This window comes from Falco peregrinus, chromosome 6, assembly GCF_023634155.1.
Source record: "Falco peregrinus isolate bFalPer1 chromosome 6, bFalPer1.pri, whole genome shotgun sequence".
Classification (NCBI taxonomy): Eukaryota; Metazoa; Chordata; class Aves; order Falconiformes; family Falconidae; genus Falco; species Falco peregrinus.
In genome coordinates, this window is record NC_073726.1 from 73966441 (window position 1) to 73993076 (window position 26636).

A 26636-nucleotide genomic window follows, 5' to 3' on the forward strand; every position below is an offset into this window, starting at 1 on the left:
GGCCAGGATATGAAGAACTTACTTTCAGTGAGTACCACATCAACCCTTTTCCCATTCCTGTTCTTGCACTTACACAGTGCAGATGGTAGAAGAAAGGTCAGAAAATCATTAATATGGAGAGTCTCTCTCTCTCTAGCTCTCCAATCTGCTACTTTCTAAGGAAAAGTGTGATAGATTTTCTTTAGTGTAGTGCCCTCTTCCACGTCCCAAGGAAGTTTAAGATAAGGAAAGAAGGTTTGTTTCCTAGTTTTAGGCTTGTGCACAGAATTGCAGGGAGTAGAGACACCCTTCAGAAAAAAAAAAAAAGCAAAATGGCTGTGAGATGGAAACAAAACCTACAGTGATCTTACCAGACATGTTTTCTCCCATTGTGAAGGTACATCATGAGGGCTGTCAATGAAATACCACACCTGAAGTATTTTTAGAGACTCTTTTTCCTAGTAATAGCTGTTAGAAGCATCCTTATTTAAGGTTCTTTCTGAAGTAAGATATCTGTGGAAAGCTGCGAATTTGCAAGTTTTCAGTACTGTATTTCAAGGCTTACTGGAGGTTCCTTAAACAGGAAGAAAATCTATATACATGTGGTATTATCTATATACATGGTCATTAGGATTAAAATGCCCCTACAAACACACTAACACAAAAAAATTAAAGAAACTTAAACACCTAACACTTTATTGCATCAGCTCAGAGTAATTTTACTCAAACCCAATACTGAGATGTGCTGCAAAATTAATATACCACTTTCTTTTGTTTGCATTACATTTTGATTGTTTAATTTGTTCAAGCCAAATCCCAGAGACATCGTGCAGTTCTTGATCAGAGGGTGCTCACCAATGGCCCCGGGGCTCTCACCTGAGCATGGGCCATGGGACCTAGCCCGGAACAAGGAGCTCTGGCCATGAACCACACAGCAAAGGCTGTCAGAGCAACTGGGCAAGTGTAACTCGATTTGCTATTTAGAGCTGTAGGACTATATACAAAGCAGGAGTACCTGAAATAGTCAGTGAAAAATGGAAAAGCAGCTTACTGTGGATATCTTCTTTTTAATTTTTCAATCATAATCAAACTTGACACTTGAAAAATTTTGGCTAGTCCTACTGTTGGTCTAGAAAAGGACTGAGAGCAAGAGAATGGGAGAGTTCCCCAAAATTTTGAAAACCTTTCCTCTCTAATGTTTCAGATGAGGAAAGGAAAAGGATAGGGTAAAGCCAATTAAAAGTCAACGTTTCAAAAATATTTTTTGAACCCCCAAAATGTAAACTAGCAGTTGAAGTCAGTAATTAGACACCTGTTGTGTTTAGAAAAACTGAAGCATTGGCAAAGTTATGAAAAGACCTTGTTTCTTTCTCACATACAAGTTTCCTCACTGTCCTCTGAGATTCTTGCACCAGGAAGAATTTCTTTTTTGTTGTCAGTAGCTGATTCTTTGCTGGTTGGTCTTTCTATATTCTTAGTATCTGTCATCTCTTTGCCATCTGGTTTGAAGCGTTTCGTTATTAAAACACAGAGTACTATGTATAAAAGACAGCATCCTGCCCGTAGTCCTGCAATGAGGCCAAGATAGACATTTCTAGAAAACAAAAAGGTGAAAAAATATGTTTATGTCAACAAAACCTGCCAATTCTGAGTGGAACCAAGCAAGATATCAAATACACTTTGGCAAAACCATCTGTTCTAAGCCAGGTATTGCTCTACGTTTTAAGGGATAACAGACAGAAAGCAAACAATCTCATGGTATTTAGCCCCAGGCAGGTTCTAATCTGGTCCTATACTCCTAGCAGAAAAGCTTCCTGTCTGAAGAGTTCTCCTGTTCAGCAGGCTGTACTGTAGGGCTGGGACAGGAGGAGCTGTACCAGCCAGGGTTTTTTGACTGTTGTCTCAGCCTTTCCCCAGCCCCCCACTGGCAGCACTCAGTGGTCCTGGCTGCAGCTCTCCATGCACCACCAGTCACTTGGATCCCCTCCTCAAGTGGATTTTGTGACATGTCTTATACATTAGGAAGCATAGAAATGACAGATGAGGAAAAGCATCTTCAGTGCTACACTTACTCCATGTTTTTTCCAGTTTCCCACAAAACCAAAGCATCACGGAGTTATTCAGTGCACTAAGGCTTCAGTAAAGGAACTCATTCTGGCGATGTAAGACTGTACTGCAATGTCATATTTCAAATTGAATAAAATTATTTGGCTTATTTGATCTATTAAGGGCTAGTAAAAATAAGGAGTTTTGGTGATTTTAGTATCCTAATCAGAGTATTGACAATTGACTTGGGTAAAGTATACCTTGGTCCTTGGTGACCAAAGCTGCCTCAGAAGTCAAATTCCCAACCCTTTACCAAAGGTTTTGGCTTACCTGAATGCTTTCGTATCATATACCCGGCAAGATCCAGATCCCCCACAGTTCTTTGTCCCCCATTTCAAGCAGGTCTCATCTATCAAGGCACCAAAATAAATAGGGGCTGGGAGTCCTCCTGCAAAAAAAAAATTATTACATCATCTCAGACATGAAGATCTCAGCATTTAATGCCATGGCAAAGAAATGAGGAAATGGATCTCAGGGTTTCTGAATTGCAGTTGCATAAAATGGGACTGAGCATCCAGCTCCAGCTTTGAGATTCCAAGATTTGTTAAAATATTTAAATAAGTACCTAAAGGTAGCTGAAAGGATGGAAGATTATAGCATTATTATATTCAGTGAAGAAAATGTTAGTAATTCTAATAGCATTTTTTTTTTAGATTTATAACTTTTGTTGTTTAAAGAAATAATATAACCAACATTTCTTTTTCAGTCCCCTGTGTGGAATTATGTGCCATGACATATTAATATTTATGTATACTAATGTATCTATTCAAGTATTACACAACAGTTTGCCATTAAAAACGGTAAGCTGAGTACAAAGGTCTGAAATTAAGTACTTGCTCAAAACCAACTAGGTAATAAGTGTATTTTACTTCTGTAGTACAGGAAGAATTCCTTTTAGACAGTCATAACGCTTTAATATAATCAGCAAGCTGTTTCAGGGGTAATGTGCAGTTTTGTGAAGAAAACTATTTCATAAAAGCACAATATAGATTCTCCACAGCATTCAGCTGAAATATGGAGATTAGGAGAGACATCCAAATGATTACTTGGGTTTGTCTGCATGGGGAAGATATAAAAAAATCAGCAAACAAGTGAAGATAAGGCAAGTTTGCTCGAGGCAGAACAGACTACATGTCCGAAGACTTGAATGATTATTTATTGCAGATAAACACAAGAAAGAAAATAATAGGCAGAGTACATGGTAGCTCTAAGTGAAAAATGGTCAGCAAAAGGGAACACAGTTGTTAAAGATACCCAGATTGATCAAGCTCTGGTAGTTGTGTCCGTGAATCAAACCCCAAAAATTATGATGAAATTTCCTTCCTCTCCCTGATTCCTTTGCTGCATAGGAAAAATTCTGAAGAGATAATCATACTATATAATTACATACCAGGAAACATGTAGTAAACTCCTCCAAACATTTTGAAATGCATAGTCTGATTACAAAGAAGAAGAAAATTTCTTTTATTCTCATCTGGAGCAAGGACATTGCACTGGCATGCTTTGGACTATCTCTTTGACTACATACTTGGATCCCACAAAGAAAGGAAGTTTTACCTAGTACTCTACCACCTAAAGTTTCAATCCCAACAGCAAAGGATTTCAGGTCTGGTGAAACAGATCTAAAAAGGAAACAAAAATAGTACAATAGAACAATAGAACAACATAGCTATATTCATGCTGTGAAAATCTGCACATGCCCCATTGCAAGAGTACTGTGGCTTACCTAGCATAGCTCAGTTAAACCCTAACTAAAAAAAATTCACCACAGTTAAAGTTCAGATGTGGAGCCTCCTTCCATTAACAATGGATGAGGTCTCATTGAAATACATGGGATAATCTACAGAAACTGATCTTGAACCAAAGAGAACTGATTGTAAACTCTTTTGGGAGAAGATGCACAGGCAAATTAGAGTGAGCCAACTAAAAGTAGGCAGCTCATGTCCATAAGTTAAGCTCCAAGAATCAACCTTGCTTTAGAAGGGGCTGTATTGTGCCGTGGTGAACAGAGGGAACAAGGGTGTGCAATCTTTACTAGCTACATGCAGGTAAAACCCACCTCTGCCTTTAGTGTTCTGCAGAGGCACAGTGAATGTGAGTTACCTGGCTACAAAATCACCTCATTCCTACTAGTGGAGAAACGGTCTGTGCCCATCAGATGAATTGGAAGAGCTGATAAAAAGCAGAGGGGAGTGCTGAGCTGGCACAGGAGCAGGGGGGAGACTCGCTATGGCCAGCCCATTTCCTGAACTGTTTGTGCATCGGTATATTGTCTTTTCAGCATTAACATGAAAGGCTTGTCATTATACACATTACTGTTCTGAAAACTGCCCAGCAAAGTTAGCCTTGCCCATAATCCAGGCATGCCGTAAGAACAGCTGCACTTAGAAAATATTTCAGAAGAACCAGCAGCTTATCCAAGAGAGTTATCTAGTCATGTGCACTGCCTACTGAAGATTGCAATTCATCTGTGAGCGCGAGTGGAAAGAAACTTCCACGCAAAAGGCACAGAACATTGCCTTTTCTTCCAAGTGTAAAACAGCAGGGCTGCTTTACAACCAAAGGAATTAAAACAAAAATATTGCTGACATAGTTCTGTTTATACCAGCTTGACAAAAAATAGGAATATCAGACTTCTCACAACACAGAAAACATTGTGAGGCAACAAGGCAACAAAGGTGAAAGTTTTTCTCCTGAGTAATGTGAACAACATAGTCACCTTCGATATGGGTTAGCACCACATCTTATTTCGAGTTCATCGCTCTCTTAAAAACACCCCTGTCAATGGAAGTGAAAACTAATGTTCAGGATCAGCATAAGGCCCATTTACTTCATTACCAAAGTATCTACTCAGCCTCAAATTGGAGTTAAATTGGTGGGCAGGCATTTTGCTTTCTGTGCCTCTGAACAGAGCTGGATTGCAGAGTACAGGCAAAGACTCAGGGCCCCAGTTTGACCAGCATGCCATGCTTAACAATAGGAATTAAATGGTAGATACCATATTCTATTTCTCTTTCCCCAAGCTTTATGGTCAAGGTAAGGTAAAGTATTTCACCTAAACATAATCATGTATGTAGGAGTGCCTCCTAAGCCTAAAATAAATGCACATGCAGTCTGTAATGCTAAAAAATAGGGAAATGCTTTGGTACAGCTTTCTCTTTGGCATTGTCCCAGAATTGCAGAGGAATTGCCAAGCCCATGCTCTTGTACTTCCACACAGCTGCAATTGTGAAACACCTGAAAGGAGATGAGAAGAATAATTTATTTAATCAGAATTCATTTAATCAGAATTCAGCTCACAAAACTATTTTAGTAGCTAGATTTCTCGCTCCCTGTAACAGGCAGGCTCTTGTTTACACTGAAAGAACCTCCCTAATCATCTCCACAGACTGATGGCCAAGTTCATTGGTATGCTCCAGCCACTCTGAGCTGCTCCAGAGTTACAAAGCAACTGTGATTCTAGTTTCAGCCATGCCATTGCTAGGACAAAAGGTGCTCTGCGTATGCTTAAAATGGGTCAAAGCTATAAAATTCAGCCATTCTGTTCAGGAGTCCTCTGAAGTAGATGAGTAACAATAAAAAATATATATGTGGATCCAGAAATGCAAACATGTGTATCTACCATTATGTATCTAAAACAGCATTTGGTGCTGGATTGAGAGCAGGCTGTTTCATAGCCTTTGAATTTAGCAGGAGACATGGGTTTGAAAACCAATTTCCCTGAAGTGAAGCACGAGAATGTTGATGGGATATATGAATAGAGGCCTGGAAGTGTTGCTTGTCTTTTTCACTGTTGTTGCATGAAGACAATTCTGCTTCTGCCAGAAGACACGATCATCTGCACACACTTTTTGAAACCTACTGTTTTTAATGTTCTTGCCCAGGTAGGAGCGCTTGAAGTCCTAGAAATGGCTTTGCTGATGATACACTGAACAAAATGGCCAGATGCATATTTACAGAACTATTGGCTGTACAATTTAGTGCTTTGACTTGCTTTCCTGAGCTAAGGCAGCTCAGGAAAGCGGGCAATTCCAGTATGATCTGCAACAGTTTGCAAAACCAGCACTCATAATTTTATACAGGTCTGCTGCACGTGAGTTAACACCACAGGACTTTGCTAGTATAACAACAGGACTAGTAAAGGTCTTCTAAAGCAAACCCCTCTTGGCTGTGTTGTACCTACACAGTAAAAGATCTACTGAGAAACTTAAAGCTGAATTTATGGTCATCTTGCCGAGAAGCAAATAAACTTTAAGAAAATCTAAATTAAATTTTAAAACAAAAGCATTCAAGAAATGTAAGTTCAGAGTCTGAGGTTTTAATGTCTTTCCTGAATAGCTCATTTACCTCATGCCAGCTCTTTTAAAAACCCTCCCTGCAACCTTGTACTCAGTTTCTACGAGGTTAAAACATACAGAAGGGATGATTGTGTCTACAGCATTTCTTAATCACAAAGCCAAAAAATTAATAGATGGAGAAATCTAGCTGCTACATCTATAATCATAAAATCATAGAATAGTTTGAGTTGGAAGGGACCTTTAAAGGTCACCTAGTCCAACCCCCCCTGCAATAGCAGAGACATCTTCAACTAGGTCAGGTTGCTCGGAGCCCAGTCCAACCTGACCGTGAATGTTTCCTGGGATGGGGCATCCACCACCTCTTCAGGCAACCTGTTCGAGTGTTTCACCATCCTCACCATAAAAAAAGTCCTCCTTATACTAGTCTAAATCTACCCTCTCTTAGTTTAAAACCATTATCCCTTGTTCTACCACAACAGGCCTTACTAAATAATCATCTATCCACCTATATATTTACCATATTCTTTCCCATCCCGGTTGATGATTTACATCCCGCAAAGCAGGCTGTCATGTAAGTGATCCCATCAGCCCCACATACAGGGTCCCACTGATCCAGCTTGCAGCTGCAGTCAGCATTGCAACTGGCCTTGAAGCTGTTTTTGGGGAAGGAAAGATGCTTTAATCTGGAGGAAAACAGAAAGAAATGAACAAATTATTTAGTCAAATTATATAGTTAAGCAAAATATCAGTGAGTAGGCAGGAAAAACATGGAAAAAGTGAAGCAATAAACATGAACAGGTATCTGCTACTAACCAACGGACTGTGAAGTTGTCAAAGGGAGACTAAGCTAATTTCAGCTAAACCAAAGCTCTCCTGAGATTTTTCATAAAGCATTACCATTTTGATCAATTGTTGCTGAAAAGGCACTCACAAACTAGGTATTCTTGGGTGAGAGGGAATATTTGGTATCACTTTTTCACTTGAAAACTCAACCCAAGAAAAAGAAATTCATACCTAGAATCTCTTATCACCTGCAGACTGGCCATGCTTTTGCTTAGTATTAGCTGTCATACCATATCTGGGTGCCAGAAGTGGTGATGTAAAACTACATAAAACTACAGTAGCAATTAGTCCTTGACATTTTTTTCACTGGATCAGAGCCGCTTAGTGGAAACTAAAGTTGCTTGAGTCTGAGTGAGAAGTGCTGCTTCTGTCTGAGCTCAGACCACATTCAGCAGCAGCAGCAGCCCTGCACCTGGGATGGGCTTGTTCCCCGTTTCTTATCAGATCTCATTCCTTGTTGAATATTATCAAGGACTTTCATAGCTTCCACTTTTACCAACATTTCTGTAAGAAACATCAAAATCAGGCCCCAAGGAGTTAATCTAAGTGGATGACAACTAGAATTGAGAATTTACAAAGTGGACAGCAATGCTGAGGGCATGGTAGCAGGGCTCAGTTTTCAGAAAGTGTTAGGAGTCCACCATCGACAAATCACCCCGGCTCTGAAGTCACTCACATGATAAAGGAAAAATTGTTCAGGATTTGCCTTTTCTTCCTCTTTACCCCTCAATCCAAAACACACCTCAAGGGGGTTAGATTTCCCCTAAGTCTTTTAGAGGGGAAAATAACTGGGGGGGTGTTTAGCCTTCGTTAGGCTGTTGCTCATCTTCAGACTACAAATTGCTGAACAGGTAAAACAGTATGTCAGCGGCTTAACCGGAGCAATCCTAGCACATGCTAAATTCTCCAGTCTCCGTTCTCCTGGAGAAACTGTAATTGCCCTTTCAGTATTTGCTGTTCTGATGTTTCTGCTTATTTTTAATTCGCTTTACAGCATGATACTGTTGCACTCAACCAGAGTTCTCTCTGCTGTGAAGTCCTCTAACATCTTTTATGTAACTAACCAGAAACTGAACTGGGTGTCAAGTTTGCCAAGACAACTTAGATATTTCCCTGGACATAGGCTCAGTTTCAAAAAACACAGGAGTGCGTTTCTGTCTGAATTGAAAATCTAGCAAGCCCTGCTGGATTCAGTTTAATCCTTTAAAATCCCTTGAAATTTGTTGGATCAGACTGAGCTAAATTTAAACAGTAGGCAATTGTGGCAGGCTGCTAGAGTCCGAAAAATGTTCTCAGGAAAGCACGACCATGGTCCTGGTAAGGGAGGAGAAACACCTGGCTGGGCAGCACACACTCCTGACATGAACAATTTCTACCTCCCAGCTGAGAAAATGGACACAGGCAGGTCAGCAGCTCCAGATACCCAGGGAGGCTGGTAATGCCCCACGCAGGCTGATAACTACTGATCTAGAGGATGGTCCCTTCTAGAGTCAAAGCCATTGAGGGACTACGGGGAAGACACTTCCAACATTTTTTTTTATATCCCACTCCCTACACGGTAGGAGGAGACAGGCTTTAAGTTGAAGCGTTGAAATAGAATATAAGAATTTAATTTGCCTGTGATTAATTTCATCTTAATTAGTAATTTGCAAGAATGTAGAGGTATATTGTCATCAATATGCCAATTGCCAGCAATAAACAATTTAGAAAAAGAAACGTCCACTTAAAACAAAATTTGAAGAACAAAACTGGGATATTCTGCCCTTCCCCAACACCAGGTATCATTTCAGCCTGACAAGTCTATCTCAAAACCTTGTATTTTCTTGTGTGTATCACTGACAAGGGAGTTGTAAAACGATATAATCTCAGTAGCTCCACTCTAACTGAAACCACACTGATTCACACTAGCAGATGACCTAATACAGGTCAATTTCTACAAAAACATTGTTGTCTTTAAACAGACACATATATTAATTTTTTATGCAAAAGGATTTAGAATTATGCTACAGCAAATCAACAGAGAAGATATGTTTCAGAACTCATCCAAACTCAAAACAAGAAGTTTTCTAGAATAGAAGGTTTGTAGTCCAAATGAGATTAAAAACCCTGATTGTTTGTGTGAGGAGGGGAATACAGGTGCGTGCACCATGTTCTGCATGGGGCAGGAAGCAACCATAAAACATGACACAACCAAGGGGATACAAACCCAGAGTAGGGCACTGTCAAACCAGCCACCTGGAGCACCTCACAACTGCATATAAAGTAGAAAAGGTTTAACAAATAGGCTGCTATAAAAGTGATGCATGCAAACTTTGCCATTTTAGTTATGTGGAGTTTGAATTTCTTGATCAGAAAGCCTCCTAAAAACATCCCCAGGATTGTGATGGGTAAAAGTATCACACCTGCAAATAGAAGGTAATGAAATGTTAACCTCTGTCACTTGCATTGACACTTTTTAGAATAAATATCTGGTTTTAGTAGTTTCCAAAATATCAAATACTGACCTATTTTCAGACTTATCCTTGAAGGTTCTGACTTTCTATTACTATTAAGTAATTTTACTTACTTCTTCATTATCTTTCAAGTCATGTTATGGCTTTAAAAAGCTTAATGCCTCAATATTCCCTGCCTTTTTACTGTACTGTTTTTTGTATGTATACAGATATAATCAAATCTATACAAGTGCCTGTTAGAAACTGGAGTAAATGAGATAGATGTCTTAGCTCATGGGCATTTCTTGATCTAAAATCAAACATTAAACTTTCTGAAAGTTACAAAAAAAATAATTCTCCAAAACAGAACATGAAAGGAAGCAATGTCTGGTTTTGCATTGGATTCCACTTTGCTCTGAGAGTGAATAACAAAAAGATTTGCATTTAGATTTAATCTCTTCAGCATTTCACAAACTCCAGCCCTAATATTTACATGCTAAATTGAGACCTTTTACAAGGTATTATTTGCCTTTCTCTGTGTGTTTGTTTGGGGGTTTTTCCTGCCTCCAAAAAAAGACAAAAAAGTAAGTTATTCCCCCATTTGTACCTGATCCGAAGCAAAGCAGCATGCCTTCAGATTAAAGTACTGGAATAACAATTCTACAATGACCTCAAACATGCTGCTTTTCTTGCCAGGTTATGAGACCATATTAATCACAGTAAGATTAATATAGTTTCAACATTCTTTTTTTGTAGAACATTACAAAGAACTTATTTTGAGAGAACTGGTAAATAGAAAAAGAGCTTTGAGCTCAATGAAATTACTCAGAATTTTATATTTTGGTTTCTTATTGCTTATAAAATTTGTATTTGTAAACAAAATGGAACATTTATACCATAATGTTATTCTGACAAGGAAAAATCACACATTTCATTAGACATGTTCTAAATTAAATGTTTTTTTCTTTTAGTTGTTACGTATTGCAGTTTATGTGTGGGTTTTGTTCAAGAAAACAGACACATTCATAACCCAAATCTCACTGAGAAAAACTTCAGCCAAAAAATATCCACCCAGTTCTAATAATCCTCTAGCTCACTAATTAGGAACACTGGGAAAATTAACACTAAAATCAACATCCATTTTCAAAATATGGTAGGAAAACTAGTAAACCACTACATACTTTTCTTTAACCAAAAAAGTTCACAGAAGCACCTTCTGTGATTCTAAAAGGAATCAAAATAACAAAGAAAAGCTTCCTTTTTGACACTGGGATTTAAAAAGACAGGTACCTACCAATTAGAAAGATGGCTCTTGCCACTGATACATTAAATTGCTGCTCCATAAACTTTGTTTCATAGGTTATCAACCCAACAAGAGAATTGTACTGCAGAATAGTGAGGAAGATGTACACCAGGAAAACTGGATTTCCAAACAGCTTCTTTAGAGCTGGGAAGAAATCTGCAATGGAGAGGTATATGCTGTACACCCTGCTAAACACAGAGAAGAGTTGTTTTGACATCCTTTGGATAACAAAACTAACTTTGATTTAATTACTGGCTGATATTGCAGGTTAAACACATGCTTGCTCGAGGGGGAGTTTTCTTCATTGCCAGCACATGACTTACAGGAGCAGCAAGGTTGAATGGCACTGTGGATACTGAACTGGGAATCAGAAATGCTAGATTAGCTCATGTGTGACACAGGACTGTTAATCAAAGGCACTGAGGCTTGCAACACTGATTTTCAGTGTCTGTATAGGGCAGTGTCCCCAGAGGATCACTGACTTTCTATAATGTACTAAATGAAAAGTTTGGTGTCTAAAGCAGGAGCCTCCACAAACCACACAGGAGTCCCACATGAAGCTGATATTCAGAGAAAGGAAGCACCTGACCTAAAAAAAAAAGGCTGGAACCTTTCCTGACACCCTTGATTAGAGTATCTAAGTCCATGAAATTAAAGTGAAGACAAAACCTGCATTTAGCTTGCAGGCTGGCTGTTGGCACACTTGCCTAAAAGATGACAGTTCAAAACACATCCGCCATAGCCACTAAGGGGTGTACATGCATGCATACATATGAATAAAGCCCTTGAGGGAGTCCAGCAATGGGTAGTTGGGTCTGATATTTCCTGTTTGAGGTTAATTTAGCATCACTGAACTCATATACAGGAGCTACGAATCCATTGAAATACCTCCCCCAGCTGATCCAGTACTTGGAAACAGTTTCCCTCCCACATGTTGACCTCAGTGAAGCAGCAACCTGTTGCCTGTGGACTGGTCATTAATGAGGGATGGGATGCTTTCCCCCTTCTTCCTTCATAATCATAGGATTGTAGCTGTAACACATCATATGACAACTACTGTGTTGAACTAAGAATCTCTGCTGCTCAAAGCAACAGCATGAGCTTTTTCCAGCTGCCTGACATGAGAGGACTGAAACACACCCTTAGCATGTAATTCTAATACTAAAAATTAAAAAGAGGATTTTTGTTCATCATTTGCTCTGCAAAAATGTGCATTTTTCTGAGGGTTGTGCAAATCCGTGCTCAGCTCGGAATGAACCCAATACAGAGAGTTCACATGCAAACATTTGGGCAACAATCTTTCACCTTTTACTGCCTCCGAGAACTTTAACTGCGGCTGAGCTGGGGGGTCTGTTTTACAGTGATCTCCTTGAATAGATATATGATTTATCTTCAGGTTTTCTTTCTCTCCTTCTTTTGGTAAGGAGTAAGGCAAAAACCAGAAAGGCAATGAAGCAAGAAAGTTGACTGCTCCACAGAGAAGCAACCCAAGCCACCAGGCACCAACCCAACGGGTATCCTTAGGATTTATGCTGATGGTATCTATAAAATACAGAAAGACAGGAAAATAGATTAAATATCATGCAGAGCACTTAAATCTACTCTAGCTATCCTTATATGCATTGTTTAAAGACCAGAACAGCGGTGATTTATGTTTCATATGAGGAATTGAAATGTAGCTAGTATCAGATCAGTCCCATGCAGTCAAAAATAGATCTCTCCATTTAGAGCCAAGGAGATTTCCTTGCCACAATCTTCCAGCACTTTCTATGGGAATCAGTGACAGCAAGAGAGCCCTTCACCACCCAAAAATAATTTCCCTTTCTCAATTTCCTCACTGTCCCCTCTTCCTTTCATTCCCAAACTCAACAGTTTTTCCTTGAAGTTCCTCAAATTTTCCCTGGGATTAGAGACTTTGCTGCATGATTTTTAAGAGAACATAATTTTTGCCAAGTGTTGAGAGTGTCCATGAGCAAAGGCCTTTCGCTGTTCCCTCAGCGTCGGGACGGCCTCTCATTTGCTCGTTTGTTCTCAGCTGTGCAGCAAGGGTGTAACAAGCGTGTGCACAAGCATAAAGAGGTGCAAAATTTTTCTTCATTGGGGACAGGCATCTTGTATCAAGGGCAATCACACTACAATGCTGCATATATTAAAATGTAAATAACACCAGCTTTTGAGTAGGAAAAGTTTTCTAGAGAGCTCCCCTTTTTGATGTAGTGTACTGGGAAGGTGCTTCTTGGCACACGGGTGCCCGTATCCAGCCATCTTCGCAGTTAGTGCACCACCCCACGGTCTCTTACCAATGTCCACAACACCAATGTCAACCCAGAGGCTGGCACAGAAGGACCCAAGCAGGAAGCCCAGGGTCGGCCCAAACATGCCGGAGGACCTCACCAGGCCTGTAAGAGAAGGGAGGCAGCACAGGAGAGTGAGAACAATGCTGCACAGAGAAACACATCTTCTTCTCTGAGGGTAAAGAAAGGAAAGAGGAAGGACAAGACAGAAGAGGGGCACAGGCCATTAGGGGATGTCTACTGGCAAGTTTCTGAACAGCAAGAAGATAATCCATAAACTGCCAACACGCTAGCTGCGTTGTGGAAGCGGGCTCCTTCACCTGCACAGGGCTTTGCTGATGCATGGTCTCATGTGGAGCCCCACAAGAATTTCATTGCAAGATTGGTGTCTTGGAAGAAATAGGAAGAAAGACAATAACATTGCAATGATTTTCATCCCTCCTCCTACCTACTTCTCTCCTCAGATGTTTGTAGTTGTGTTGTTCAGCTTGTGGTGATTAACAAACGAACATACAACTCTAGACCCGTTGGATCTATCATAGGCCTACCTGCAGCTCTTTTTACAGCTTGCATGATGTTCTGTGATTGTAGAAGTCAGGAAATTTTCCTGTAGTATGCATTCAGGTCCCTAGTTTAATTTTCAGTAGCAATAGTTGATCTGACGATGTGCGTATAAGAAGGCATCTTTGCGTTTTGGAGTCACATTAGGATGACAGGGACAATAAAAGTGAGCGGACATGGAATTAGGTACAGGACCCTGAGAATATTTTCAGTAGGCAACAAGGAGATATAAGCATCCCTGTGTGTAATCAAAGTTCATTAGAAAGAATCTTTTTGGATTCAGAATGAACAAATCAGCTAACTGTTGTGTTAATACGTATTTATGCAGCTGTAAAAAGAATCAAGAAATCTAGTGACCAGGTAATGACCTCTTTGAAACCAGCTTTCAGTTTTGCTGCTGGCCTCACTGAGGCTTCCATTTCCTGCTCTGTCTTTACTTATAAAGGAGATAACATGGGATCACAAGAAAGTGGGATGGCCCTAGAGGCAAATAATAAGCTGTGAAGGCTAGTAGAAACCTAGGAAACTGGGACTGCATTTTGCTGACAGGGTATGTAGATACAGTGAATTTTGATTTTGGTGACTGCTGTTGGTAATCAACGTAAAATAAAATACCCTCAAAATAATTCAAACACAGGTCCTCACGTTCCCTTGTCACTTGTGTTGATCCGTTGAAGTTTAGTTGTAAGGGGGGTAACAGTTTCAAAAAAAGGTCAGTGATTTGGATTTCTGAATTCCAGCATGGAACTGCCGCCTAGGAGCTGTTCAAAATTGCAGAAGGCTTAATTCTCTTTGAAAAAATTGAATTCTTGACCAAGTGCTTGTCTGTTCTTGCCTACATTCAGCACTATGTTCTGTAAACACTACTGTGTTTTTCTACTGCAGAGATTTTTCTCCTGTTGGTTTTGCAAAGTGTCTTCTGAATATAGTGCTTGCTCAGCTTATGATCAAGCACTACTGTAACAAACTCCTACAGCAAAATTTAATCATACAATTTTTTGTCTTTGCTTCATTGCTCCAATTGCATATTGCTTTCACTTAGTTTTCTCATTTTATTTCATTAGTCTTTTAGACTAAATTCTGATGCTTCCAAAATGACTGACTTCTACAGAGTCAGGATTTTGACACTAGAAGACAGGAATTAGCTCTTTATGTTTATTTATCAGTGAGTCTAAAGTAGAACTTACTACTCAAAACTAGACAAGCTCATCTCCAAAGTTCAAATACTCAGTGGCAAATTTCAAAAATAAACACATAAAAAACAGCACACCCATACCAATGGCCTTGTGTAGTCTATGCAGTATATTTCTTTAAGCTATTAGATAAGCTATTCGATAAGCTAAGAACCATAAGGCAATAACTTTGCATATGTATAGTTTTTAAATTAAATTTCACACTTGCATACCCTTCAAATTCAAGAATGACTTCACTAAGATAATATGCTTGTATTGTGATAAAACAAAACCAAATAAGTTCACTGTGATATTTTCTCAGCATATTTTTCCTTCATAATATTTCTTCTTTGTAATTAATGAACAGACTAAACCACAAAGCAAAAATCATACACGCTTGTCAGTTAATCAGCTGCTGCATATTGAACATAGCTCAGCTAAGCCCTTGTATTGATGAGTAATTTGGCACACCATAACAGGTATTAAAATTTCCAACGTACATTGGCTTCAGATATGTTTCTACTGAAGCCATGGGTTCAATAGATACAAGATTATATGCTAGTGCTCAACTCGATGAAATTTTATTCATTCAAAACCTCTTCTTTACTGAGAAACCCACGGAAGTTAAATACTCATTAAATATATTTAATTGTTTATTATACCTCTTACATGGTAAGTCTGATGGCTACTGCCATTAATCAGCCATGTCAACATTCAGTTTCAAAGCAAACCAGAAATTCTTAAAAATTGGCTGCTGAAATTATATTAGTATAGGTGCAACCCTCTTATGTTTGTTGGCAACACTTCTATAGGCACGTAAACAGAAGCTGAACATCTGAAGACCATAAAATAGCTAAATAAACTAGGTGCTTAGCATGGTGCAGCATTTATGGAATAACCTCTCAGTCAGAGCAGTTGGCCTCAAAGGTCACTCCACCAAGGTCCTCTCAGAACAAGGCAACCACTGAGATCCTGAGATTCCTGACCCTTGCCAAATGCCAATTGGATTTAGACACAGACTGAGATCATTATAACTTACAGTCGTACTGAGTAGAGACCCTACACAGAATTACTTCTCAGGACTGTATATGGCGTACAGTGCATTGTACCACCTCAGGACTGTGTTGATGGCCTGGTAGAACTAAGTAAATTAAAAAGGTTCTTTTAAACTCAGTCTGAAATCTATAGAATTTCCTGAAAACAAATCAATTTCCTGTCTTACAGAGTTCTACAGAAAAACTACAGTCCTCTACTAAATTCCATAAAGCATCTTAACAAAACCACTAATTTTACTTTTCTGTTCCTTCCTATGGCCACTCTGGTTTTATTGCTGTAAAATTGTCATTTGCACTATAACTCTGCCAAAAATAGTTAAAAGGATTATATTAACACTCCATAAAAAGCTGTGTCTGCTTCAAAATAATTTACGTTCTTGCTCAACAAAACATCTAAGGGCAGGAGCAAAAGGAGAGACAAGAAGGTGACACTTCTTGCTCAGACTCAAGTAATGAGATCAATGGTCAAAATTCATCAGCAAGGCTTGACTTTTTCATTATAGGACTTTTTTTAATGTGTTTTACAAAAACACTAATCTTAAACTGATTCAGTCAATTGTTAAAAAAATCAGATATAGAAAACAATTAAAACTGGTCAAGAAAAGGAGTTTCAGCTCTGTGGAAAAGACTATTTCAATATTTACTTTTTTTGCAAATTGGGTCAGTCCATCAAAATGGTGTAAGAGACTGAAAATGGCTTTTCAGACTGTTAAAATGCAACATTTTGATACTTGTAAACAAAATACTTCCTTTCACTTGCATGACCAAAACAAATTTTCATTTTGGTTGAATCCATACTATTCTCTGTGTCTATTTTATATTTTTAATCTCACTTCCCCAATAGCCTCCAACCTGTCACGATCTCTCCCAGACCAGATTCTGACAAGAAAATATTTCAGCTGGACTTTTTTGAATACCTTTAATTAGAAGCTCAGAGGTGATTTCACATTCTTTGAATAACTGCTGAGTGGAACTTTTTTTTTTGTCAGGTCCCTTCACAATACTTTGTTCTCTTCAGCCTGCAGGTTTCCTCATCCCCTAATGAAGGCATTTGAAATGACCTTACCCTGTAGCATTACATACTGAGCTCTTCCTAAAACTGTGTGTCTTACTGTCTTTATGACCAATTCAATTTCATCAAGTTTACTTCAGGCAGCAGTTCTGACCTCCCTCAGCCATGCAAATACTCCATGTTATTAAATCAGTTTGGCAAGAAATTAATTTGCTTGGGTGTAAGTCTTGGTGTTTGGGCAACAACCTATCTTCCATCAAAACAACAAAATTTCAGTTAGAAGGAATTTGTTACAACACCCTGGCAAAGGTTTGTTTGTTCCTTTGGTAACGTGAATTTAAAAAACTTTCATTAGGAAGTGTGCTGCATGTGAAATTCAAAAAGTCAGGTAGAAGCTTCTGAAACACGTTTACATTACTGTGATTACTTTACTGATCCTTACATTAAGGATCATTCTCTTATCTGTGCTAGTGATTAGAAATAATTTTATCCTCTGAAGCTGCGGTACTGAAGATGATATTACAGACAAGACAGACATGACTTCTCACTTTGGAGAAATGACTATTTTGTTATGCTTCTCTTAATCACAGAGAAAACTGGCACATGTAGCAGCAGCCACTTGGGGAAAGCAAAAGGAGCACCTGGGAAATATCCTACAAAAAAACCCCATAAGATCTCTTTTGCATTGTTTTTTTTTGTCTCTGTACAACTCAAAATTATCCAGAATAGAGCAGATGATAGATTTTCTTGGCTACAGGAATGTCAAAGAAAAGAATGTTTAGCGTAAAACCCACTCATTTGCATATTACCTATGTAAAATGCTGAGTTTTCTTCTTTAGAAAAATCATCAATGTATGAAACACCCAGTGGCATAACTGGTGCTTCCCCAATTCCACGTAAAAGGTTCCCCATCAACACAAAGAGCCACAGATAGGAATTTGTTGTTTTCTCACATCCTGCAGGCCATAAACATTTACATTTCCGTGAACATAATTCTGACAATACTTTATTGCAACAGAAAAATAACATAAAATATGGGGATTTGCAATCATTATAGCATGGGTTTGTATATACCATGGTTTCTAACAGGGGGTTTACTGCTTTCCAGTAAAAGAGAGCATATAAAACGGGGACAAGCAGAAGAAGGGAACCCAGCATCAGAGCTTTTGCTTACCAAAATTTTTCATTGTGCTGAGAGTTTCTGTAGCATCTGTGACTGGATGGCCCTCAGACGGTGCTGGGGAACAAGCTGATACACTTGTAGAGGAGTTGTCCACAGTAACAGTTATCCTTTCATAATTATAACTGGAAAAAAAACCTATATGAACTACAACTGACACATGAAAGACTGCTTTGCAGGAAGCGTGTATGAGCCTTGTGTTCATATATATTCATTCTTGATAGATGCAGGCAAAGCGGAGAGGCAACCCATTTCCAGTGCTTTTGCTTAAAAAAAAGATAGGTATCTTCATACCTTTTTTCAAATTGCTCTGATCATTCTAACCCAAATATTTTCTTTAGCTTAAGAGTAAAAAAGCTGTTTCCAGGGCTTAAGAGATCATTCTTTAGAGTGAAGGACAGAGGCAGAGTCCATCCACAACTGTCTACATACAACAGTGTTGATGTTTTTCTATACTGGCACCAGTTTCTTACCTATGTGACAGACATGTAACAGAGATTTCTGTGCTAGTTTTAGCCTATCTGTGTCTATAAAGAGATTAACACAGGCTGCAGAACACACGTGTTTGTCTGTATTTAGGCAGCCAGCTACTACAGCAACTCTGCTAAGCAAATTAAAACCAGCTTGAGTACATTTACGCTACATTGCTATAAATGGAGAGCAGATATTCCCTCTGACTGTGCAGTCAAAAGGTAACCTTTAATATTGTGATGGATGACAGTGAGGTCCCCACTGCCACTATGTTTTGTTCAGTGTTGTGGAGAATGGGTAATCTTCAGAACTCGGCCATGAGCTTGGATTAAATCAGATATTTCCATAGTTCTGCGTCTGGCCTGTGCTGTCTCCCACAGTGCAGGTTCCCAAGCAGAGCAAATGACTGTGGCCACTTCCCATATCATGGTCCTCACATACAATTCCTTTCATGCCCTCCTTTTCACAGGTATTGGTCTTGGAACTAAAGAAGATGCACAAATAAATTCTAATTTTTGAGGGGAAAAAGGGGTTTTATTTTCAACTACTATTCAGTAAGGATGCCAAAGGATTGTAGAGGTATGAACTGCTTCTAACAACAATGTAAGCACTAAAGCTTAGATGTAAAGGTGTATTTAGATACTTAACTATCCCTGAGTTCAGCGGAAATACGTACAAATCTGCATAATTTTGAAGAGCTTAGCATGAATAGCCACCATGCAGAAAGCAACCTGTTCCATCAATATCTCAGTACAGTCCATTTAAGTATATATAAAAAAAAGCAGAACAGTTGAAAAAAACCCATGTGTCTACATATATGTACACTGCAGGTGAAAACTTCAACCTGCTTTATCCCTAATTATGTATAAGTTCTGTAGAAACCTGAGGTTTCTGTCTTACTTAACTATAGAAAGAGGTAAGCTTTCAGAGAGGAAATCAGAAAGCCAATAATAAAAAATCCACCTATTAAAACCTTCCTGTTATCTGGAAGAAACTACTATTGTCAAGCTTTTAACTCAGGTGTAAGATTAAATAACACTTCATATGGTCAAATTTAATTAGTGCACAACGTGAAAGCTCTGTATTTACCGTCCCATTAGGAACTGAGGCAACACTGACAAAAATGCTCCTAAAGACATGATGAGACATCCAACAGCAATTACTTTTGGTCGATGAACTCTTGGTCCAAGGTAGCTCACCAACACCATTACCATTAAGTTACCTGTATCAACAAGAGAGAGAACCAGTAAGATTACAAAAAGAGATATTTTTTTAAGGGGGAAAATATATTAAGAAGCAGTATTTATCCACTGTCAAAGAAAGTACACTTACCTATCTCAAAGCTGCCATCAATAATGCCAACAATTGATGATGAGATTTCAAATCTCCTTTCAATTTGACTAGACATGCTCTTCATGTAGCTTCCAGAAAATCCTTTGGCAAAAAAGGAAAAAGCTAGAGCTCCAAGAAATATCTGAAGAGAGAAAAGAATTGAGTTTGCAAAGAAACAATTTTTTCTTCATGGCTGGAACGCCTGAGCAATGTACTCAAGAAACACAAAAATCTAAGTTCTGCTTTCTAATTCTCTGTGCAGAGATTCTTCCTATTGTTTTCATTAAAACAGAAGATTTTACTTTCTCTTTCAGGGTGGCCTCCAAAGCCTCTTCTACTGCAAAGAAAAAGAAAGTTGACACTGATTGTGTGCACCTTCTACCTTTCTACCCCGTACTGTTTTAGCTGTTTCCCCCCTTAGGGAAAACTTTCAGCATAATGTTGTTCATTACTGGTACTATTATTATGGCATGTCTTGTTCCTCCTACTTGTTCTGTTCTAAAAAACATGGATAAAAAGATAAAGCTGCAGCTACCACTATGACTACAGCACACCTCTAAATGATTCATTAGTAAAATATGGCCTCACTTTTTAACTTCTCAACACATTTACTGACTGCTGTGTGCTTGGAATCACAACCTAGAGCATCGTTTCTAACACATGTAGTGTCAAACAGTGTCATACAGAACTAACTAAATTTTGATAGAACTTCAAATTATCATTTTCAGTATTCCAGAGAAAATATGTTATGAAGGCTCCTCTCCATACCTTTAACTTTGAACAATTATGGCACACGCTTTTGACAGGAACTGTGCTGCCATCGCTGTCCTGGAAGAGTGACTTGCCTTTAGCTTCACCAGCAGTGTTTGGCCTGTCCATGGTTTTCCTCCCCCAGATCTGAAATATAGGTCTTCCTGTTTGGAAAATATCACTATGATTAACTATTATTTGCATAAGAATAAAGGTTCCAATGTTTTTCAGCATACTAGACGGTGAGACATTATTTGAGATGCCTACACATTGACACCTTTTCTCAGGAAGGTTGTCAAACAGTGCTCAAAGTGTCTTTGTAATATGCTGAGGATTGATGCACCTGCTTTGTGGAGTCTGCTGTTTAAAATACTTCAGGAACTTCTTGGATAAATAGAAAATTTAGACGTAAATGGCTGACAGTTTTTAGAAATCTTTGCAGAGAAGGAAAGTCCCTAGGAAGCTGGAGGTTAAGAGGTTATGTCAGAGAATCACCATGCTTGAACCAATTCTTATATTCTCAATATCCGCTTTCGATCACTGTTCCAGGCTAAATAGACCTTTGGTATGATCCAGTAGGCTTCTGCTATTCTATTATATTTATAAGGATTTTCTCTAACTGCATAATCTATGAATTTGCAGTAATACTGAACAGCAAGTACTCTGTACCATCCTGTCAACATTCCTAAAAACATTATTTATCGGATAAATGTTTGTAGAATCAGACCACAAATAACGACTGAGGAGAAATAGGGTAGAGAAGAGATATGGCAGGTGAAGATGTTATTAGGGAAAAAGAGGGCACTGATTAAAAGAAACCAATAATTACTGTCTTTAAGTCCACAAGTCTCCACGAGTTCCTGCAAGATAGATGATAAATATAGCTATTTCAATGAGACTGCCAAAGTTTTCCATTTAAAAATTGGCTCTGATATAACAAGTCATCTTAGTTATGTTGGTTGATGTAGACTGAGCTGATTGGGGAAACCAGCTAGTACAGAGAGATCTGGAATGATAACAAGTCAAAAAGAGCTATTGCCAAGTTCCTCTGTTGGAAAACCAGTGCAGTAGTACCGAAATCAATTAGTTAGCTTCAATATACACTGGCACATGTATTAGAGGAATATAGAGGAACGTAAGTCAAGAAATTGGCCTGTAACATTTCTCCCTGCAAGACAGTGGGATCTTAGACATCCCACTCTATTTAATTCCTCTGGGAACTTCTGGAAGCTCCCCTCCTGCAGGCCCCAGGGGCCAGCTGACCCATGAGCAGAGGCCATTTAAGTGTTACAAAGGATTTCGACACCAGGGGTGTTAGTGCTGTGGCAGGGTCCTGGGCTAACCCACAATGGTCACTCTGTTCCTCTGGAGAGCTCAGTTCTCCTAAGCAAGATGTCCAGGAGCAACCTGGACTCCTAAGAAATGTCTACCCATGCCCAGAAAGGACAACACTCTCTTAGCAATCCAGCAGCCCCCCAAAAGTTACTCCTAATGATTGCAAATAAGCTTTAATGGCGAATAGAGATATAAAGCCTCATAAGCTCTCTACCTTAATTTTTTAGGTTTTAGTTCCAAATCCTACTCAAGTGGGATCCACCAAAAGTGACTATAAAAAGCAAACACATGTATATTTCAGTGATCCACATATGACATTTCTAAAGGGACCTAACCTTCCTTAGACCATCTTCAGCAGCTCTCAAATCAAAAATCACTGAAAAAAGAAGTTATAGATAATTAAATTATGGTACCCCAATATTTTCAGGATGGGAGTTGAAATACAGAGTTCTCTAAAACAAATACATTCTTTATTGATTTGTATTTTGCTGATGATTAACTTTGTGAAACATCTGACTGTTAAATAAACAGTATTTAAATGAGTGACGTGGTTTTCTTTTCACAATATTTAATGTTATGCTGCCACCCTAATAACCTACCTTAAACTTAAAAGAAGTGTTAAATTGTATAAATACTTCTCTTATGCATAATGAAACAATATTTTCCATAACAACTCTATAAAAATCTGAACTTTGGCAAACCAATGAATCATTGACATCAGTGGTATTTAAAATTAAATTAAGCAAGAAAAATAAGAAAAGACAATTTCTGACAACTTTTAATTAATAGTAAAGAATAGGTTTTGTACAGTGGGATGCTTTATCACAGTGCTTATCCTTTAAAAAAATATCTAATTTGCAGATTTTTACCTTTGCACTTTACATAATCTCTTTCAAGTTTAGTGACACTGAGATGTACAAAAAGGCTAGTCTATCCTGCGCTAGCACCTAACAATGAAACAAACAAACAAACAAACAAAATGGAAAGAAGCAGGAAGTTAGTGGAAGTGGGAAGAGACAGCAAGAGGCAGAGAGAGAAAACTTACTTTGTGTCACTGCGGTGTCAGACTGTTTCTTTCCCTGCCCTAGGGCTTTCAGGCTTGAAGCCAGTGCAACGTCACAGCAAAAGCGCTGCCTACTCCAACAAGGGGAGCACTCCACTGCATTTTTTTCAAACCTTGGATTTCCTTCTTGTAGTGACTGCAAAACTTGCCCACAATCACCGATACAAAAGCTTTGCAAAAGACAGCAGGTTTCTTGTGTTGTCATTACTTTGGCAGCCTACCTGCCAGCACACTAGTGGTGCCAGTCTCTGCCAGCAAGAACAACTTAATTTCTTTATTCTTTTTTTCTTTTTTCCTGAAGTCTAAACACTAAAGTTGCTTTAAGCACCTCTCCAAAGGCGACTTCCTACCATCCACCTAACAGCCATGGAATGGCTCACTTCACGTACAACAGCCCTGAGAGAGCAGGCTGTTTTCCCAAGCATCTTACCTGCAGCCTCAGTAGCTTGCACTTCTTGGTGCCTTTGACAAGGGTCAGCAGAGATACTAAGGAATGACTTAGCTCCTCAGAGGGCATGAATTGCATATTGACATCTGTCAGTTTTTGGTACTTCTTTGGGACTTCTGTGTCACAATCCCAACACAGAGGTGCAAGTGGGCTACACCCTTGTGGAGACCTAAAAGAGAAGCGGATGGCCCCAGGAAATCACAGCCTCCCTTCAGACCCCCTGTCTACTATAAATCAGGATTATTTAACACCACAGACAGTTCCTGCAGGTGCCAGCAGGAGATGTGAGATGACACAGCTGTCCCTCCAAGCCAGCTACACACTGGCCAAAAAAAAAAGAGTGAGCGTACTACCCACAGCTAGCCCAGCTCTCGCATCCTAACAAACCACGAGTATCAGCTCCCACATGTAACAAGGCAAATACAGAGTACAAATCTGCCTAATCTGTGTCTTTTCTAGAGGAGAACACTCCAGTACAAGCAACAATTCTGGCCCAGAAGTCATTCCAGGTATTATCAACAGAATCTCAAGTAATGGGTTTTGGTCATCTGGTTGCATGTAACTGCATGGTGCTTGCTTTTGCAGAAACTTGAATTACAAAATCAGATTCATTCCTAATTAAAGGAACATTCTAGTGATTTCTAATTATAGAAAAAGAAAGTTTTATCACTCCAATAACTTCAGGAGCCTTGGAAGGAAAAAGCATTGTCCCACCATCCCCTTACTTTCCAGTGGAAGGTAAACTCCTGAAACGCCAACTTTGACAAAGTCTGTATGAAAAGCCTTGATAGCTTTTTCTGTATAAAAATACATTAATAGATTTGCTAAAGATTAAATTAACTCAATGAACTACATGGAAATGTATTACTTAGTCATGGAAGCTAAAAGAAATAATAAGCTTGCTGAGTCCATAAATATGCAAGTTCTCACTTTCCCCTGAAGCTTGATAGTTAACTGGAGACAATCATTTTATCTGCCATATTCACAGATATTGGCATGTTGCTTAATAGAATTTTTCAAATTTTACTGATAATTATATATTCACTGATTTATTATGGTTTCAATTTATTGATTTATTGAGATATATTTATTTATTAAGGTTTATTATTATTTGATTATTATTACTTTATTTAAAGTTTCAATTTTTCTATTTTGCCAGCAGGACTCTCTGCTGTCACCAGATACTCAGTGAGCAAGTCAAAACTCAGCTCATTTCTACTATTCAGTAAGAAAATATGCAATACGGAAAAATGCCATTTGCTGTAATTATTTTAAATGCAATGTTCCTACATTAATCTTTAAATCTAACTTCTTGATTAATTGATTTAGTTTTAACAGAAGAGAATGTACATAATTGAAATTCACTTTCTCTTAAAAGAATTCAGAATACAGGAAATGCAATCAAACCTATTTTTCAGATAAAATGATCCATTCTCATACTTTTATTTAGGTGAAGAAGAGCTATCTTTGCCTAGTTCTTAATACCATAATTATTTTTAAAATCTTTAAAATGCTTAGATTAATTCACCAGAATATTATCAGAATAACTCATAATTTGCTTCATCTGATAATTTCAGATTTACATATACTACAGCCTGCATCTGGAGTGCTTTTAAGTATGATGATATTGCAAAGCTTGGGGAAAAACATATATGAGCATTAGCAATGGGTCCCCTATTTATCATTGCTCTCAGCTGTCAACGAGGTGGAAGAACAGAAGACGGTTGGAAAGGTAACTGCAAGCCTTTTGTCTACCAGGAGAGGAGGCACAGTTCTCAAAATAAGACACTCAAAATAGATTTATTGAAGCGCTATTTTAAAGTTGAACACAAGGAAGTTTATCTATAGAGGGCATAGATTCTTGCAATTGTCACACACAGGTGGTAGGATCCACTTACAAGGCAGTACTGCATGGATTCGGTGCAGACACTTCCAGATGAGCCACTCAATCAGTTTCTTTTTATAGTCAGAGGAGGAAAAATAAACATTTCCAAAGGTGTAAGCTGTCTGGTCGATTTTTGATACTTACTTTAGGTATAAGATGAAATGAACTCCAGATATGGCTGAGAAAGAAGGCTAGACAGCAATGTCTGCTTTTGACAATAGGAAGTCAGGAGAGATGAATCCCACCATAAACAGCTTCAGCGCTCCCATAAAAATAGTGTTCCATAGCTTTTGCAAAATAAGCACCGGTGCCTGTGAAAGCATTTGCTATCACACCTGAATGTGCAACTCAGTTGTGATAAGGCAGCTGCTAACAGATGAGAAAAAGGGCCCTTGCTGCGGAAGGGCAGTCCTAGGGAGGCAAGCGGCAGGAGCTGGATCCTGGCCAGCCCACCAGCAGACGCTGGCAGCGAGCAGCAGCAGCAGCACACATCAGTGCCTCTCCGCACGCCATGGCGTGGGATGTTGTGTCAGCAACCAGCCTGACAACTGGCTGTACATCATCCTTGCCCACTGGGAACCTGTTCTGCAATGCCTGTGGTAATAGGGAAGCTCAAAAACAGGAGAGCAGGTCACCAACAAGGAAATGTTTGTTGTTACTGAAGTGCTGGGGCTTCCCGTGTAACCCAGCGCTGCCTGTCCATGGCAGGCTGGTAGCAGTAGGCACTCAGACGTGGGTGCAAAAGTGCCCTGCAAACGGCTCCACAAACAGCTCCAGGGGAGGGAGCTGCCTCCCAAGCCTGACTGGGTGCTCCACTGAGTAACACCACCAGCCACTGTCCCAAAGCAGGACACGGTGTCCCTGACGTGATGCGCCTGCTTGGCCGCACATCAACGCTCTTGGTGTGTTATGAACCGCATCAAACGGGTGCAAGATACTCTGTGGCTCATAACAAGTAAGGCCATTCAGTGTGAGCGGGCGTGCATTCCCATGCCCAGCCAGCTCGTTTCTCCAGGAGTTTATTTTGTGTGGCAGTCATTTCAGAAACTGCAGAAGTTTTAGGCTTGGCCTCCTGCCATGCAGAGTAAACCAGGTGGCAGCTCCTGCTCAGAAGACT

At 39.1% G+C, this 26636-nt stretch overlaps 1 protein-coding gene across 5 annotated transcripts; it reads right to left on the reverse strand.

Moving 5' to 3' along the window:
• Positions 1–648: 648 nt before the first annotated feature.
• LOC101920892 (solute carrier organic anion transporter family member 1C1-like) lies at positions 649–23255 on the reverse strand. 5 transcript variants are annotated; one of them, XM_055807695.1, is made up of 16 exons: positions 23169–23227; positions 22993–23070; positions 20807–20952; positions 20039–20180; positions 19796–19928; positions 18230–18360; positions 17865–18011; positions 13262–13360; positions 12267–12503; positions 10953–11117; positions 9433–9628; positions 6901–7066; positions 5141–5322; positions 3643–3707; positions 2356–2473; positions 649–1573 (listed from the first exon to the last, which is right to left on the reverse strand). In XM_055807695.1, the coding sequence occupies exons 3-16, from the start codon at positions 20915–20917 to the stop codon at positions 1351–1353; spliced, it is 2115 nt and encodes a 704-aa protein (XP_055663670.1). In that variant the 5' UTR covers positions 20918–20952; positions 22993–23070; positions 23169–23227; the 3' UTR covers positions 649–1350. The 5 variants fall into 5 exon arrangements, with proteins under 5 accessions (XP_055663670.1, XP_055663672.1, XP_055663671.1 ...); XM_055807697.1 differs by lacking the exon at positions 22993–23070 and adding an exon at positions 22338–22394 and having other exon boundaries at positions 23169–23225; XM_055807696.1 differs by lacking the exon at positions 22993–23070 and having other exon boundaries at positions 23169–23255.
• Positions 23256–26636: the final 3381 nt, after the last annotated feature.